Source organism: Corvus kubaryi, unplaced genomic scaffold (assembly GCF_017639235.1).
Source record: "Corvus kubaryi isolate FWS band 111438036 unplaced genomic scaffold, C.kubaryi_AGA036_p1.0 137, whole genome shotgun sequence".
Classification (NCBI taxonomy): domain Eukaryota; kingdom Metazoa; phylum Chordata; class Aves; order Passeriformes; family Corvidae; genus Corvus; species Corvus kubaryi.
This window is the reverse complement of record NW_024580671.1, coordinates 14283595-14298745: the sequence shown is the minus strand read 5'-3', so window position 1 is coordinate 14298745 and position 15151 is coordinate 14283595. Positions and strand designations below refer to the sequence as shown.

At 38.9% G+C, this 15151-nt stretch overlaps 1 protein-coding gene across 5 annotated transcripts in view; it reads left to right on the top strand.

The window, feature by feature from the left end:
- PPHLN1 (periphilin 1) overlaps positions 1 to 11776 on the top strand; it is a 64025-nt gene extending 52249 nt beyond the window's left edge. For 4 of the 5 annotated variants that reach the window (XM_042017964.1, XM_042017961.1, XM_042017962.1 and 1 more), the window contains one exon: positions 11379 to 11682. In XM_042017964.1, coding sequence (XP_041873898.1) covers positions 11379 to 11588 — 210 coding nt within the window. In that variant the 3' untranslated portion in view covers positions 11589 to 11682. Of the gene's footprint in view, positions 1 to 11378 lie in introns of all 5 variants that reach the window. The other variant, XM_042017960.1, reaches the window with a different exon arrangement.
- Positions 11777 to 15151: the final 3375 nt, after the last annotated feature.

Here is a 15151-nt window from a genome sequence, read left to right as displayed (position 1 = left end):
TCTGTCTTCTGTCAGTTCACCCACCCCATCAGACAACTTCTGGAAAATGTTCAGTGACACTGGATTGAATAGGGCAGACATTCCTTTAATGAGTTTGATAGGTAACAGTTCTTGTGCTGAAATGCTGCAGCCGTGCTTAACTATCTCATTAAGAAAAGCTTGTAAAGAAAAGCCAGTAGAAACACTGTAGAAAGCCAGTGTTCTTAGAAGATGTTTTTAAGTACAAAATAGGCTTCTTTTTCCACAATGAAAAAGACCAGTGATTTCCAAGCCCTTTTGAACCAGCTGATGGCTGTGATTCTTCAATATTGCTTATGAGTGTAACCCAAACTTACAGAATAATTAATTCCAAGTACTGTGGGATACAGTCAGTGGTATATCCACTCAGTAAATTAAGAACTTGTACTACATTCCCTTGGAACCACAGTTGATAATCGCTGCCCTAAGACACATGATTTACTAACCATAGAAGACTAATCTCTACTCCTTGTGACTTTCTCTTTAGGGAGAGACATGCTTTCTGTTTTTACCAATTTTTGGATCAGATTTCTGCTTCCAAATTGACATGGAAATAACTAGAATTGTGGGAACAGATTCAGAAGGAGAGATAGTTCATGTGTTGAATGCTAAAAACATAGGAGGAATGAACATATTTTCAGTAAGAAATGAGGCTTCATTCATTCATGAGGTTCTCTGACCTGCTCCAACCCCAGCCGTTGTGCCAGCTTTATGTTCTGTTTCTGTATATATTTTGTATTTGACTGAAGTTACATACTTAGATATGCAGACATTTAAACAGAGATCCTGTGTGCTTTGTCTGTCTGGATTAGGTGGAAGTTCAGTGAGTGTTTCCAGATAAGCTCAAGGTGGACACACTAGTGTAAAGCTATAGATAAATGTCCTCTTTAGATGCTATCCATAGCTGCTCATCACTTTCTCACCCAGGATAGGAGATTCCTCCCTGCAGCCCAGCTGATGTCCTAGCATGTGACCTAATCAGACTGGTTTTGCCTAAGAATTCATTTTAGAAGTACTCCTGTATATTACTGGTTCGCACAAACAAGTGGGGTGATGGTTTCTGGCATAGGGATGCTGACAGCTGGGAAGGGGGAATAGCAGCTGCATGTGGAAAAAGATACGTATCCACAAGCTAAGGAAAGATTAGAGAAGTCCTCCAAAATAATTTACTTTTTAATTTATTTGGTTTTACATTTGAAATGAGTACTTAAAAGAAATGATGAGTGACTATTTCAAGGGTAAAGGCAGGACAGTAACTTGGACATGAAAAAAATTTGATTCATTATTGAGGTACTAATAAAACTGATTTGTGAGGCTAATATAATGTGTGAAGTAATTCTAAACCTTCAGAAGCAGTAAGGTTTAACATAAACTAAGCCATAAAATGTTGGTAATCGAAGTAATTGTTTTTCTTCTTGCAGCTGTTGCTTTTCTGAAAAGCTGTCCATTGCATACAGTAGTTTACTTGTTTTATGTAGTATTTTCTTTATGCTGCATGTGTGATGAAAAAACCTACCCTTTGACATGCAATTTCAAACTTGCTTTAGCATATTTTTAACCATTAAAGAAAAAAAAAAATTAAGTTGCTCTTTATCTAGTGATAGGGAGGAAATTTTCTCATATAAGGACTGGTTCTTAAACTCATAGATCCACCAGTTTTGAGTTTGTATTAGCAATGCTGCTGCCAGTTAATTGTGTAACTGATCTGCTCAGAGTTGCTCTTAATTGGAAAGAAAGGGGGTTTTTTAGTTATTTCTTTCTATTGCTGCTTATTTTCATTGTGCAATTGGAGAAAATACAGACAATCCACACCTCAGGATAAAATGCTGTCTTGCCCATTAACAAAAATTAGCCCACTTAATGCAGAATATTGTTGAATCTGAGAATATTTGTAGCTGAGGATATTTGTTGAAAGTGGGACAACTTTTGTTGAGGGAAACTGAGTCATCACAAGTCAGTTTTGGGTAAAATCAAATGCATAATTTTTGATCTTGACTTCAACACAGTTGATCTGTGTGGATTTTGAGCTACTGTATGTTTCCTACGAAATATTTGTGTTGTTTTGATGACAAGAAAGATTAGTTTGTCATTTTATCGTTGCTGTTAATATATAGCCCATTCTGCTGAAGCTTAAATGAATATCACTTTCCTTTATGGTCAGTGGACGTAACTGAAAATTATTTAAAGCATTTTTAACAAGAGAATTAACATAGAGTCTTTTGTAGATAAACTTCACCCTTCCTGTTTTGGATGGAGCAAGAACTTTACCGTGGAGCAGATTTAGGAAGTGGCTTTCCATCTATTCAGTATTTTATAAATAAAAAGTTGTAGGGTGAGGCCCTTCCTTTGGCATATGGCTGATTATTTCCTGTTTGATCCTGAGCTGGTGTACTTCAGGTAATGGGAGTTTTCTAGCATCTGTTGGAGAGGAGAATTTTTAGGATTTTGTTTTCATTTATGCTCCTACAAAAATACAGTTTCTATGTTTGCATATTATTATAGAACAAAGAGAAATTATCAGATATATAAATAGTTCCCCTTTTACAACTTTTGGACTTGGCTGCACAGTTGTTTGTACCAGGGCATTCTTAAACATACAGCTGGGTATTCTTATACATGAGCTGAAAAGATGTCATTGACACGTCTTCAAGAGATCGTCAGTACTTTCAGCGAGGTTTAGAAACTGATGAATTGTAATTGCAATGGATTTTTTTGGATTTCAGGTTTATCATCTCCTTGCACAGGGCACACACCTTCTGTAAGAAGAACACGTAAGAGGCAGAATTTAGACTCATACTGCTGTTTTACCTAAGGAACACACAAGTTAATATATGAAGTAACACTACCCTCATCCAACACATCTGTTGTAAAGAAGCCTATGAAATCTAGGCCACACACAAACTGGTCTCCAAGGGCCTGTAGTTGGTGTTAGAATGCTGTTATTTTGTGGTCTGATTGGTTTAGTAAAGAATTATCTCCAGTAAAACCATGTAACATAATAGTTCTTGCTCTCCCACATGGGAGCTACTTCTGCTTGACTAAGCAAGGCATTTCTTGAAGAAGTAATGATACACTTGCTCTTGCCAAAATGTAGCATTAAATGAAGTGTATCATCGTGTACATTTCTGTTGTGTACCAGTTCTTGTTCATTTAAACATTTGTATCAAATCTTCCACCATAGTATTAAAAAAATATTAAACACATGGATTTCCTAGCAATATATTTAAAATAAATTCTTGCTTCTTATTGAAAACTCATGTGTAGTAGTTTTAAAGCAATGAGTAACTATTTGGAATTTGTAAGTTTTCATAAATTAAAACTCTTGTTTTCTAAATAGCACCAACTTCTGCTGTGTTGGTTCTGAATTATGCAGCCTTGCTCTACAGATCTGTCCTTGGGTAAACAGAGCTTTAAACACATACTGCCCTTGCTGAGGGACTTCACTTTTTATTGCTTTTTAATTATATTGTTCTTTAGGTCTCCTCATCAGTGTCATAACAAAAGCTGTATGTCAATCTTTAGATTGCTCTATAAGCATTGAGGAAATGCACAAAAAGGTGTAATTTTTTGTTTGGATGGTGAAGGGAAGAAGAAGGGAGTTGACGAGGTGTGGAGCCTCTCTTCAGAGCTATGATTGTTGCCGAGGGGCCAAGCCCTGCACAGCAGAAGCCGTGGGCAGAGAAGGCTGATGTGGGCAGCCATGGAATGCTGCAGCCAGTCATGGGCTTTCCCAAGCAGTGGTGGGCTCCACCCCATTTCAAACCCCTTGGCTTCACTGTAACTGCACAGGTGTCAAGAGGGGCATGGTATGAAGCAAAGTAGTATCTAGATGATGTCTTGAGCCTAAACCTGGAGGTAATGGATTCACACGGGTAAATAATTCTGCCTGCATGTTTTCTTCCCAGTGCATGTAAAAGACCAGGGTTGTGTCTTAGGACCCAAGCCAACTCTTCAGGGTTTTCAGCCTTGAAAATGTGTTTGTAAACTCAGCAGAGTTGGCCACTGTTAACACAGACACCCACCCCTCAATTTTACACAGCGCTTTTCATCTCTTTTCATACTAGAATTCTACTTTTAAATGAAGGGGAAGCCTTGTGATGGCATTGTTTCAGACTGCATTTCTTCTATCAGATTAGTTTAGTCAAAGGGATGAATGATGCTGTGATCTAGAAGCAAAGGGCTGTAAACCAGCTGAGCAGAAACACTGTGGCTCGCAGCACGTGTCCCTGCTGTGCTTTGCTCACCTGCTGCCCCCACATGTTGCCAGTTCTGGTCCTTGAGGACAAAGCAGACTTCAAATCTGAATTCCTGTCTCTTTTAAAGTGAGGGCTCTGTCAGCATCTGTTCTCCACAAGGGGCTTCCAGGAGACTTTTCTGTCAGATATTTAGATGCCAAAAATGGTGGGCTTACATTCTAAAAGTTGATTAAATCTATTGAAGTTCATAAAAAGGAACTTGAAAGTTTCATTGGAAAGGGAGGAAGAACTGCATTTAAGTGCAAATAACTTTAATGTTTTGCGTATCTTCAGTAAGAAGCAAATTAACATGAAATTGTTCATTATTACATAATATATTAAATAACTTGTTCCAATTTGCATTTCAATGAGTATCTAGTTGGTCTATAAACACATTGATTAATGGGTGCAGAAAATATTACATGGATACAGGGCAAAATTGTTAGTGTGTTTTTAAGAAAGGAATAGAGTACACTTGTTGATATTTTATAATTTAAAATTGTATGCCATTGTAAACTGTATACTATTGTAACCAAGCATTGAATTTGTTCTATGTTAATTTAGTTTTTTGTAACCATAAAAATTAGTTCATCTTGGTTGAAAATCAGTTTTAAATGTCTTGATCATGAAAATTGTCTGCAAGTGGTTTAATGACAATTCTGAGCATTCTTTGCACCGTGGAGCTATAAACTTATATTTTGTACTCATAACAGTATCATTATATTGCCACTGCAGTGATGAAAATTTCTCTGTACTCTTTCAGTAGAGGATTAACTTATTGTAGTTTGGAAGAGCAAATTTTGGGTAAGTTACTGAAATCAAATTTGCATGGTTGAAAAACATTCCAAGATAGCATATAAGTAAATTAAAAAGAAGAGATTTGGGGAGAGGTAGTAATTCCTTTTAAAAGATGTCTTCGACAGAGAATAAGCCGTGATAGTGGCAGTTCAATGTTTAGTAGTTTCCCAATTTGCTTAAGCTTACATGCACAATTAAAATGCAAATTTGACTGCATATGCAATCAGCTTAGAGTTAGGTCTATATTATGAAATATTCCAGTATTGTTTTTAGTTAGGAGTAGAAGAAAAATTATACCTCGTAGTCTGTCTCACCCATGCTGGGAAAACCTGGCATAGATGTGGCTTGGTTAATTGAAGAGTGCTTTGTCAGACTTACTGTAGGTCTGCTGAGGAGGGGAAATAAGAAGCCAGTTTATACCACCAGAGGGCTATACCAACCCAGCTATCATGGCTTAGGTGAGAGAACAAAAGCTGTTATCGCTGTCTAGTGTAGGGGGACCCTGGGGCATCACTGAATCGAGGGAAATTTCCAGCAGTTTTCTCATGGAGTGTCTGGAATGGACATGGTATGGCTTTCAAACTAGTGCTGTACTTGTGCTCTGCATGTTCATGCTCTGCTGTTGTGAGAAATCAATCTGCCAGTGAGCATGTTGCTTCTTTCTTCCTTGCATGGAGTATTTGATACTTGTGGGAAATATGCTCTTAGTAACTGAAAAGCTCCTGTCTTCTGTAAGATAATATATTAAATGAGTACTTGCATGAATCACAGATGCAAAATTGTGATTGCTGGGCATGTTGGGTCTTCTCAAAGTGAGTTAGTATCTAAAGGTTGCAGGCTATTTAACATGGCTTCTGAGCCACAACCCAGCTCCTTCCCCTGTGTTAACTGAGCCTTGGGGGTCGTTGGCCCTTGGATGAGGAGCTGAGAGCAGGCATCTCTGAAGATGAGTACTGACTCACAGGCACTGATGGTGGGCTGTGTACATATGGTGCAGAGCTGCTCAGATAGTCTGGGCTTGCGTCGTGTTGCTCTGAGGAGTTCTGGCGGAGGCGAGAGAGTGTTAGATGAATCTTGAAATGTATGGAATGCTAAGAATATTCAAAAAATCCAGAAAAGGCTGTGAGGAAAAGATCAAGGTGTTGGAAATTACAGATTAAATCATGGGCGTCAATTTCGCTTGCTAAATCATCCTGTCCACCTAATGGATGTGGTCCTTACCATGTCTGCTGGTCCTGCTTGTCTCTGTGAGCAGAAGTACCGTACCCCTTCTGCACTGGAGTTTCCTCATCTCCTGCATGTAGCTGCTCAAGCTTGGCATATGCAAGTCCCAGGATGAATTCAACTGAAGAGGCTTTCATGTGTGCATGAAGCCAAGAGCATTCAAAAAAAGTGACATAGTGTCATATTCATTCAAAATCATATCTGGGGAGGAAAATGTTTTAATACCTGCATATAAACTAGAGCACATCCATTAGAACAGCTCTCCCAGAAATGAGATGTGGAGATTCATTCGAGTCCTTTCTGAGACGGGAGAAATTTACATCTCGCATTTGCTACTCAGTTCTACTTTCTACAAGCTGTGGACATGAGAGATACAGAGGCTAACTATCCTGGTGGGACCAGTCTTCCAGAGAGTCATTCCAATCATCAGAGAACTTCTCTCTTGTTTCCCATTTCCTCAAAGCCTGTTTAGAACAGATTCTGTGGTTTTAGCTGTTCTGAGTCACCTTGAAAAGTTAAAAAACTTTCCTTTGCACAGACCATTGAGCTAAGCTGGGGAAACTTGATGCATGGGTTGAAATAAGGCTTGTCCTTATCCCCTTTGAATACCGTGTCTGCTCTTGCTGTTGAAATAAAGCTGGTTTTTGGCCAGGTATGCAAGACTTTGAGCTCAAGATTGCTCTTATAACTTTCTGCAACCTGTAGTCATTTGCAGGGGAGGACATCTTAAGTTCTAGTTTTTGTTGTCATTACTGTTTATGTTGTCCAACAGCTCTGTTGCACAAAGTGCACATGTGGCTCTGGAACAGTTTTGGGGAAAAACATGGTGCTGTGCTAGTCAGAAAAAGAAAATTATATGGACTTTGTCAGTGAGTGGTAGGTATGTTGTCACGGTATTCCCTAGAAATGTATAATTTCACCTATCAGCAAAGCCATCCAATATGTTTTTCTTTGGTTTAAGCCTAAAACCATTTTTACATTATCACTGGAAGAGGGATATAGCAGTCAAAGACATGAGCAGTCTCCATGTGCTTGCTTCTGCCCCTCTTTCTTCCTGTTCAGAGGTTAACATTCCACAGCTGAGCTGGAAGAAGAGAATGTGTGGTATCCATAATTTCTTTCATGTCAGTGTCATACATTATGTAACTTAGGACATTGTTGATGGCACTTTGAAGTTCACTGTGAAAACTTGGTGTAGTTGTAGATGAGGGAGTTCTCAAAAGTTTCATTCTGCCTGGGGAGTTCTAGGCAGAATGATCACCTCCAACCTGGGCAACTGACATCTCCATTTCTCTAACTACGTCTGGAAGTAAATGTCTTTCAGCTGTATTTAAACAGTTCTAAGCACAAGTTTTGGTTTAGCTTTCTCAAATAAATGAGGTGTCTTCACTAACATATTGCAGGTGCATCACAACTTTATATTTGCATCAAGTACTTATAACGGAGAGTGGCATGGCTGATCTCAGCCAAAGCCTCTATGCCCTTATCATGTAACAATAAGAAGAGCTAAAATTCCATGAGAATAATACAAAAGTATGCATATTTGTGATCCTCTGACCTCACAGATGCTAGATGTGCTGATTTTGGAAAACACTTCAAAGAACTTGAATTCAGCTTAAATACTTGTCATGCACAGAAAAAGCAAGACTGCATGTATATATAGCTATATACAGCATGTGTATATAAAATAAATATATTCATGTATTTGGAAGCAGAACAGCTGTTTCTACTTCTCCTTCATCTGCTTACTAAAGTTTTACACGCTCTTTCCATTATGCTGGTGCTGTAACTTAGGTCAGAGAATAAATGTACGCTAGGGCCTCGGTAAATGATCACCTTGTGGCTCTAGCTGTTTTCAGGATTATCTGATTTATATGTCAGACAGAATAATCAGTTCACTGGTATCATTCCCTTTCTTGTTTTTCATTTTAAAAATGTTATTTCTTCTTTCCCCACACATGGAATCATTTTCAGGTTTTAGTTCCAGATGTTTACAGATGAGCTTTCCATGGTCTGAGCTCAAAATCAGTATCAGCTGGAATTTTAAAGATAGGGTTCTTTTCATACCTTGTTGGGTCACAAGTTCTTCCAGTATTTTTCTCCAACAGAGAGGTCTTTTTGCTTGGTTGGAATATTTTCTGCAGTTTTCTTTCTTCCTCAAGCATCACATTCTCAGCTTATTTTTCAGAAATAGCCTCCTTGTATTCTGATAGATGTTAATGTCATGCCACCATCCTCTTCTTTCAAGAGCTTTCAGTGCTTTCACAAATTTTTCAAATCGTTGATTGTACCATTAAGCTGTAATTGATGTATTCTGTATTGATACTCTTGTAATTGATAATCTCCATTTCCTTCTGTAAAGCATAGTAACTTATCTCTGAAAGTTGGTAGTTGTGCCTTGGCTTCAGGTATAAACTGGTTTGTGAAGTTTTCACTTTAAGACCATGGCTCACAGCTCTTTCAGTTGTGCTGATGCATCTGGTTTTAGAATTGAATCACTGAATCACATTACTTGGAGGGGGAAGTAATTTTAAAAGGGAGCATCTCAGTGATGCAATTTATGTTGCAGCTATACAAATAGATTTATCAGCACAATTGGGACGTTGCAGCTATACAAATAGATTTATCAGCACAATAGTGAAGGAGGCAGATTGTACCAGGAGGATCAGAATTAGCAGCTGGGGCAGAAAGATTGTAGAGAGAAAATTGCTCAATTATTGTTAGAGGAGCTAAGCTGTTTTCTTTGTTTTCTGTTGTTAAAACTGTCTTCTTGCTCCACTTTTGCCCTCTTCCCCTCATTTAGGTAAATTCTATTTTTTTTAAGTCTTTTGTCACAAAGTATTGAAAAGATTCATCTCTTGTATGAAGGTGTTTAGTTTCGAGATTGTTGTGATGGCAGAGTGACTTCTGACTGCAGATGCAGTGACGACAATGGCTGTCTTGATTCTCTTCCACGTCTTCTTTTGCAAGAGTTTGGAAGAAAAATGTGCTTAGATTAAGCTAATACTTATATGCTAGGAGTCAGAGAATTTAATCTGGGTTAGTTCTTTGTGGTGTGTGGGAGAAGTAGCAGCACTATTTGCCATTAGTTTGAAGACCCATGAAAAGTAGAGCATTTCCTTCAGTTGTAGCCTCCCCATGCAGAAGGCGGGGCAATGCATCTGTGTTGTCTCTTAGTGTCAGGGTCTTCTGGAGACTCACGGTTACTATGTTTGTGTACCTGTGGAAGATCATTCACACATCCTTGGTCTGACCACTTTGTGATAAAATAGGTCAAACAGATATGCAATAAGAAAAAAAAAATGAACTATTTTCCCCAACGCATAATAGCTTTGGGGAGAAAAACCATTTCAGAAATCATTCCGTGAAGGTGTGAGCAAGCATGCTGCAAGTACTTGAAAGGGTAGCTTAAGCAAAATCCCATCTGTCATATGGCTAATCAGAGACAGCGATTTTTCCTGAGCTTTTTCTTTGGGAAGAGAGAAAAAGTAATGCAGATTTTCTCTGTTTGAAGTTGTTTTACCAAGTACCATGTTTTACTTGCTGTGGAGCATGAGCTCTCAGAGTCTGGGTTTTGTGCTGTTATTTTACTACCAAAGAACTATAAACCCCTCTCTGAGAAAATGCCATGTGCATTTCCACACTTAAAAATGTTTAGCTCAAGTTTGGTTTGGGCTGCACTCTTCTTTTTGACTTGTTACTCTCCACTGAAGACTAGTGTCTGCCTAAAGGTTTCCTTTTATTTGCCATCCAGTGTTTGAAAAGTGGGTCTGATTTTAAACTGTTTACCTAGAGTATGTTATTAAGCATTTAAGAACTGTCTTTATTGAAGGTATCATGATAATCATTGTGTTTCTAAGAATAGTTTGTGTTTGTTTAGTTTTGTGCAGAATGTTGGGATTTTTTTACTGGTTTTCTGACATCAATATGCTTGAGCTGACCTCAGACAGGTTCTTATGAATGGGTTATTTTGGTGGGTTTTCATTGGGGGTGGGATGGGTGTGTTTTGTTTGGTATTTTCTTTAATTTTTAGTAATGAGGAATTGCTTACATACAGTTGTATCATTTATGTCCACAATACAGATAAATGTGAAAGGAAAGGGTTGCACATCTCTGTGAAAAAATAGTTCTAAGACAAGCAGACAATACTAAAATATAATCATACTTTGAAGAATATCAACATTTAGCTTTTTTTCCTCAAAAAAGGATATATGGAGATAGAAAACTTACTTCATTCAAAAAGCTAATGTATTTTCTAAATGGAAATTGGCCTAACCGGTTTGAAAATTAACTGCATCTAGCAGTTGGAAGACTTTGGGAAGTTCCTTTTTTTGCTGGGTATGTAGATTAATAAACTTAGCTGGAATCTGGAAAAAAAATTTAATGTCACTGACTTGCTTTGGAAGTTGCATAAGAGTGTGGTCATATGTTGCTGAAAAACAGTTGCAGTGATAATGAAAAGTTACTTCACCTCAAATGTGGTGCGTAACTGACTTGCAGACTCTTCATTCTCTGTGGGAGAAGGTCAGATGGGTTCAGGTAAACCACTGCCAGGACTTCTTTAATCCTTAGTGACTGAATCACCAGTGCAATCCAAACTAATTAAAGTCATCTTTGTCAAAGACTTCTACAAGAAACACATATAAAACAAACAAAATTTGGTGAAATTATTTAAACACAACTTGTATTTAAAGTATTAGGAAAGATAACAAACTAAATTATCTGTGCTTTGTATGAAGATTGAGATTGCTAGACATTCCAAAGTTTAATTTTAAATATATTGAAGTGAAAAGAAAATCTGGTTTAGTGTTTGTACTCTGCTCTACCATTATTTATTAAATATTGCTGCAAGGAGAACTTAATCTCTCTTTTATGGCATTTCATCCCATAAAAGTTATTTTTGGTATCCAGATAGCACTGAGCTAGCTACATTTGTATTAGCACAGGTCAGGAGAGAGGAAATGGCCAGTAAGTTTTACAGCTGAAACTCACGTTATATCCAATATCCTTTGTTACATTTGGATCTAACTCAATGAGGTTGCTGGTGTGCTAATGTGTAAAGGGTCTTGCATTTAATAATTTCCTAAAATGTGTTGTTTCTAGGTCTACAGACAAGACTGTGAAACCTTTGGCATGGTAGTGAAGATGCTAATTGATAAAGATCCATCATTAGAGAAGTCCATTCAGTTTGCCCTGAGGCAGAATTTGCATGAAATAGGTGAGCGATGCATTGAAGAACTCAAACATTTCATTGCTCAGTACGATGCTGCCAACCAAGATGTACCAGAGTCTTTCAAAGAGGGCTCATACTAAGGACAAAAGTGTGCTTTTGGGTCCTCTGCATTGTGTCTGCCATACTACATAAATCTGCTTTTTGCGGGGAAAGAGGAGCTCTTGTTGAAGGTTTGAACCCAAGGCCTGTGCTCCTTTGTAATGGCTCAGGTGGCTGTTCCCTTGTCCCCTGTGGTCTCCACGATTGTATTCTTCCTACCGGTTCTTGTTGTCATGTATTCCTTTGAAAGGATGTTCTTTTCAAAAGTCCTGTAAAGCAACAAACTGTTTCTGAAGCCTCTACACGGTTACCTTGGAGAAAATGATCAGTCTGATGTCTGTACACTTATGTTTTGATGCTTACAAGTAACTTGAAACATTGTATTTTTTATTAAAATTACACGAAGCTGCTCTCATTCCTCAAGTTATGCACAAATATGTCTTATACATACTATAGGAAGGGAAAACTTGCAAAATTGGTCACAATTATGATTTAAATTATTTATTCCGGTTTAATTTTAAAATTCAGATTAATTCTGTAAAATTACACTAGGGGTTATCTCTAGTCTCTGACTGCCAGAACAATTAACTACTTGACATAAGAAGTGCTGTATTTTTGTTCTAATCGCAGGTTCTGCAAATGCCTTTTAGGTTTTGGTGTTTTCCATATCATGCCTCATTACTAGTAAGCAGTATTATGTAGGATGGATTCCATTTTTTGTTACTATTTGCTCTGTTTTTGACTACACTGTACAGAATGTAGCTGCAGGCAGCCACTGAGCAGGGTAAGGTCCCTTTTCCTACTCTGTCCCTCTCCCCACTTACAACTTCTCAAGCCTTTTCATCCATTAGTTTTAACTATAAGGAAGCTGTGTGTAATCTTCATTTCCAACTTCAAGAAGGAGCAGGAATTGGGGTGTCGAGGATGGCAAGGGAAGTGGGCAGTGAAAGACAGAACAACTTGCAGTTCCAGAACAGTGGTTGAGGAAAGCCAAGAGGCTCTCAGTGAAATCCAGGCAATTTAATACATTTATTAAGATACTGGTTTTTTGGTGAACATTTTAGGAAAGGGGTAACTTGAGTCATAATCACAAAGAGGTAAGTATAAGCATGATTGTTTTGTATACACTTGCATTTAGAACATATGAAACTCTGTAAAAGGACTAATAGCTCATTATTTCCAGATTTCATCAGAATGGTGTGCAGAAACATAAATGAAATAGCAATGATTTTGCATGTACAAGGTACTCTGTGTGTCACAGCATCTTACACATGCAAATCTTGATGTGGTGTATTAAATATGCATTGCATCAGATTCCTGAGATGCCTGGTTAGTTCTCAGGTCAGTAAGGGGAGGTTTTGCAGTTGGCTTTTCTTGTTTTCTAAGAGTTCACGTTGCTCAAAGGAGATGATCTACAGCTACTACCCTTGTTAGCAGCTGGGACCACTTGTGTGGGCTGCACAGTGAGTGGGAATCAGCTCATGAGTCCCACAGGATGATAATTTGGCAAGGGAGAGAGGGGAGGAGAGGCAAGCTGTTGTGACATAGTAGTGAGACCTGACCCACCACCCCTTCTGGCAACAACCTGGTTTATTGAGATCAGTCAAAGTCTTCTCTGATGCTGAAGCATAACTACAGCACTTCTCTACTTGCCTTCAGGACTGAGAGCCTTCAGGATGTTACACCTGAGTTTCTACTTTGGGTTAGAAATGCTAATGGGAAAAATAATAAAACTGTGTGTAATATATTTTTGATTAAAAATCTCCTGTTACTGTACAGTTTGTTAGGAGTTTCCTTTGTTAGAAGCCTGATTAAGCTTATTATTATAAAAGTATCCAAGTTTTCAAGTGCTTTTCTGTAAAGTAAGACCTAAGGTTACAGTCACAGAATCATAGAATATCTCAAGTTGGAAGGGACCTGTAGGGATGGTTGAGTCCAACTCCCTGCTCCTTGCCGAACCACTAGGAACATTGTCCAGATGCTCCTTGAACTCTGGCAGGCTTGGGCCTATACCACTTCCCTGGGGAGCCTGATCACCTTCTCATGTCCAATCTGAGCTTCCCCCGATGCAGCTTCATTGCATTTCCTTGAGTCCTGTCAGTGGTCACCAGAGAGAATTTAGTGCCTGCCCCTCTGCTGCCCACCTTGAGGAACCTGTAGAATGCAGTGAGGTCACCCCTCAGTCTCCTCCTTGATCACCCTTCTCTGGACACACCAATAGCTTTATATCCTTCTTACATTGTGGCTCCCAAAACTGCCCCCAGAACTCAAGGTGAGGCTGCCCCAGTGCAGAGCAGAGCAGGACAATCCCCTCCCATGCCCGGCTGGTGATGCTGTGCCTGATGCCCCCCAGGACACACTTGGCCCTCCTGGCTGCCAGGGCACTGCTGACTCATGTTTAATTTGCCATGGACCGGGACCCCCAAATCACTGCAGGGCTGCATCCAACTTCTCATTTCCCAAGTTTACGGATGATCAGGACTGCCCTGTTCCAGGTGGAGAATCTGGTGCTTGCTCTTGTTAAAACTTTGTGCAGCTGGTGATGCCCCCCAGCTCGTTTGTTTGTTCAGATCTCTCTGCAGGACTTCTCTACTCTTAAGGGAGTCCTCTCACTTTAGTATCATCAGCAAACTCACTCACTGTACATTTGACTCGTCTAGCTCCATTAAAGAACACTGGCCCTAAAATTGAGCCCTGTGGAGTCTCACTGGTGGCTGGCTGCCAGCCTGAGGTAACCCCATTCACTACACCTAATCTTTTGCTTAATCTGACTTTTTTTTTTTTTAATCGATTAAACTTTACTTGTGAACTAATGAGTCTTTTGAATTTTTTATAAGTGCTATTTCTGTGAAAGGTTTAATTCACATTTGTAAGTGATAAGTAACTGATTTTCCATCTAATACTTGGCATTGTGTTGAATGTTTGCATTTAACGTTTTGTGATGTATGCTTTCAGTTGATGTAAGTAAAATATACTATGGCAGTCCCTTAACTTAAGGAAAAAACATGGCTTTTAGTCTTGCTTGCTTTACAGGTATGTAGTTTGGATTAGCTTCATGTCAATGTAAGAAAATAAATTGTCCCTGGTCTAGTGGTCAGCCTCAATGGGGCTCTGGAAAGCTGCAGGAAGAGCATTGGGGGAAGGAAACATGCAGTGATGGAGAAATTTAGTTTGTCATCTTCAGAGCTCCTGAAAACAGAAATTACTCCAAGCACTTGCTAATGTTGCAGATACTCTTAAAAAGTAAAAAAGAAGGTGGAGATGGAAGGAAATTCAGTGCTATCTGCCGAGACTGAAGTGGTTACCTCTGTGACCTCACTTGGGCAAGTTGGCAGCTTTGAGTGACAGGGTAAGCAGTAAAGGTGAAAATCAGCAACAAAACCACTATTGATATGAAAAGAGGGTAATGCCGGATATCAGAGAAGGACCAAATCCTTGTCACCCTCTTGTCTGCAAGATTTTCAGTTTTGATGAAGATAAGGATAATATTTTGCCGTAGTATTTTTCCCTGTCCTGAAGGTTGTACTGGGTGTGGCTGGGATGGAGTTAAATGTTCTTCAGAGTAGCTGGTGCAGTGGTGCTGTGCTGCAGGCTTGTCCTGGAA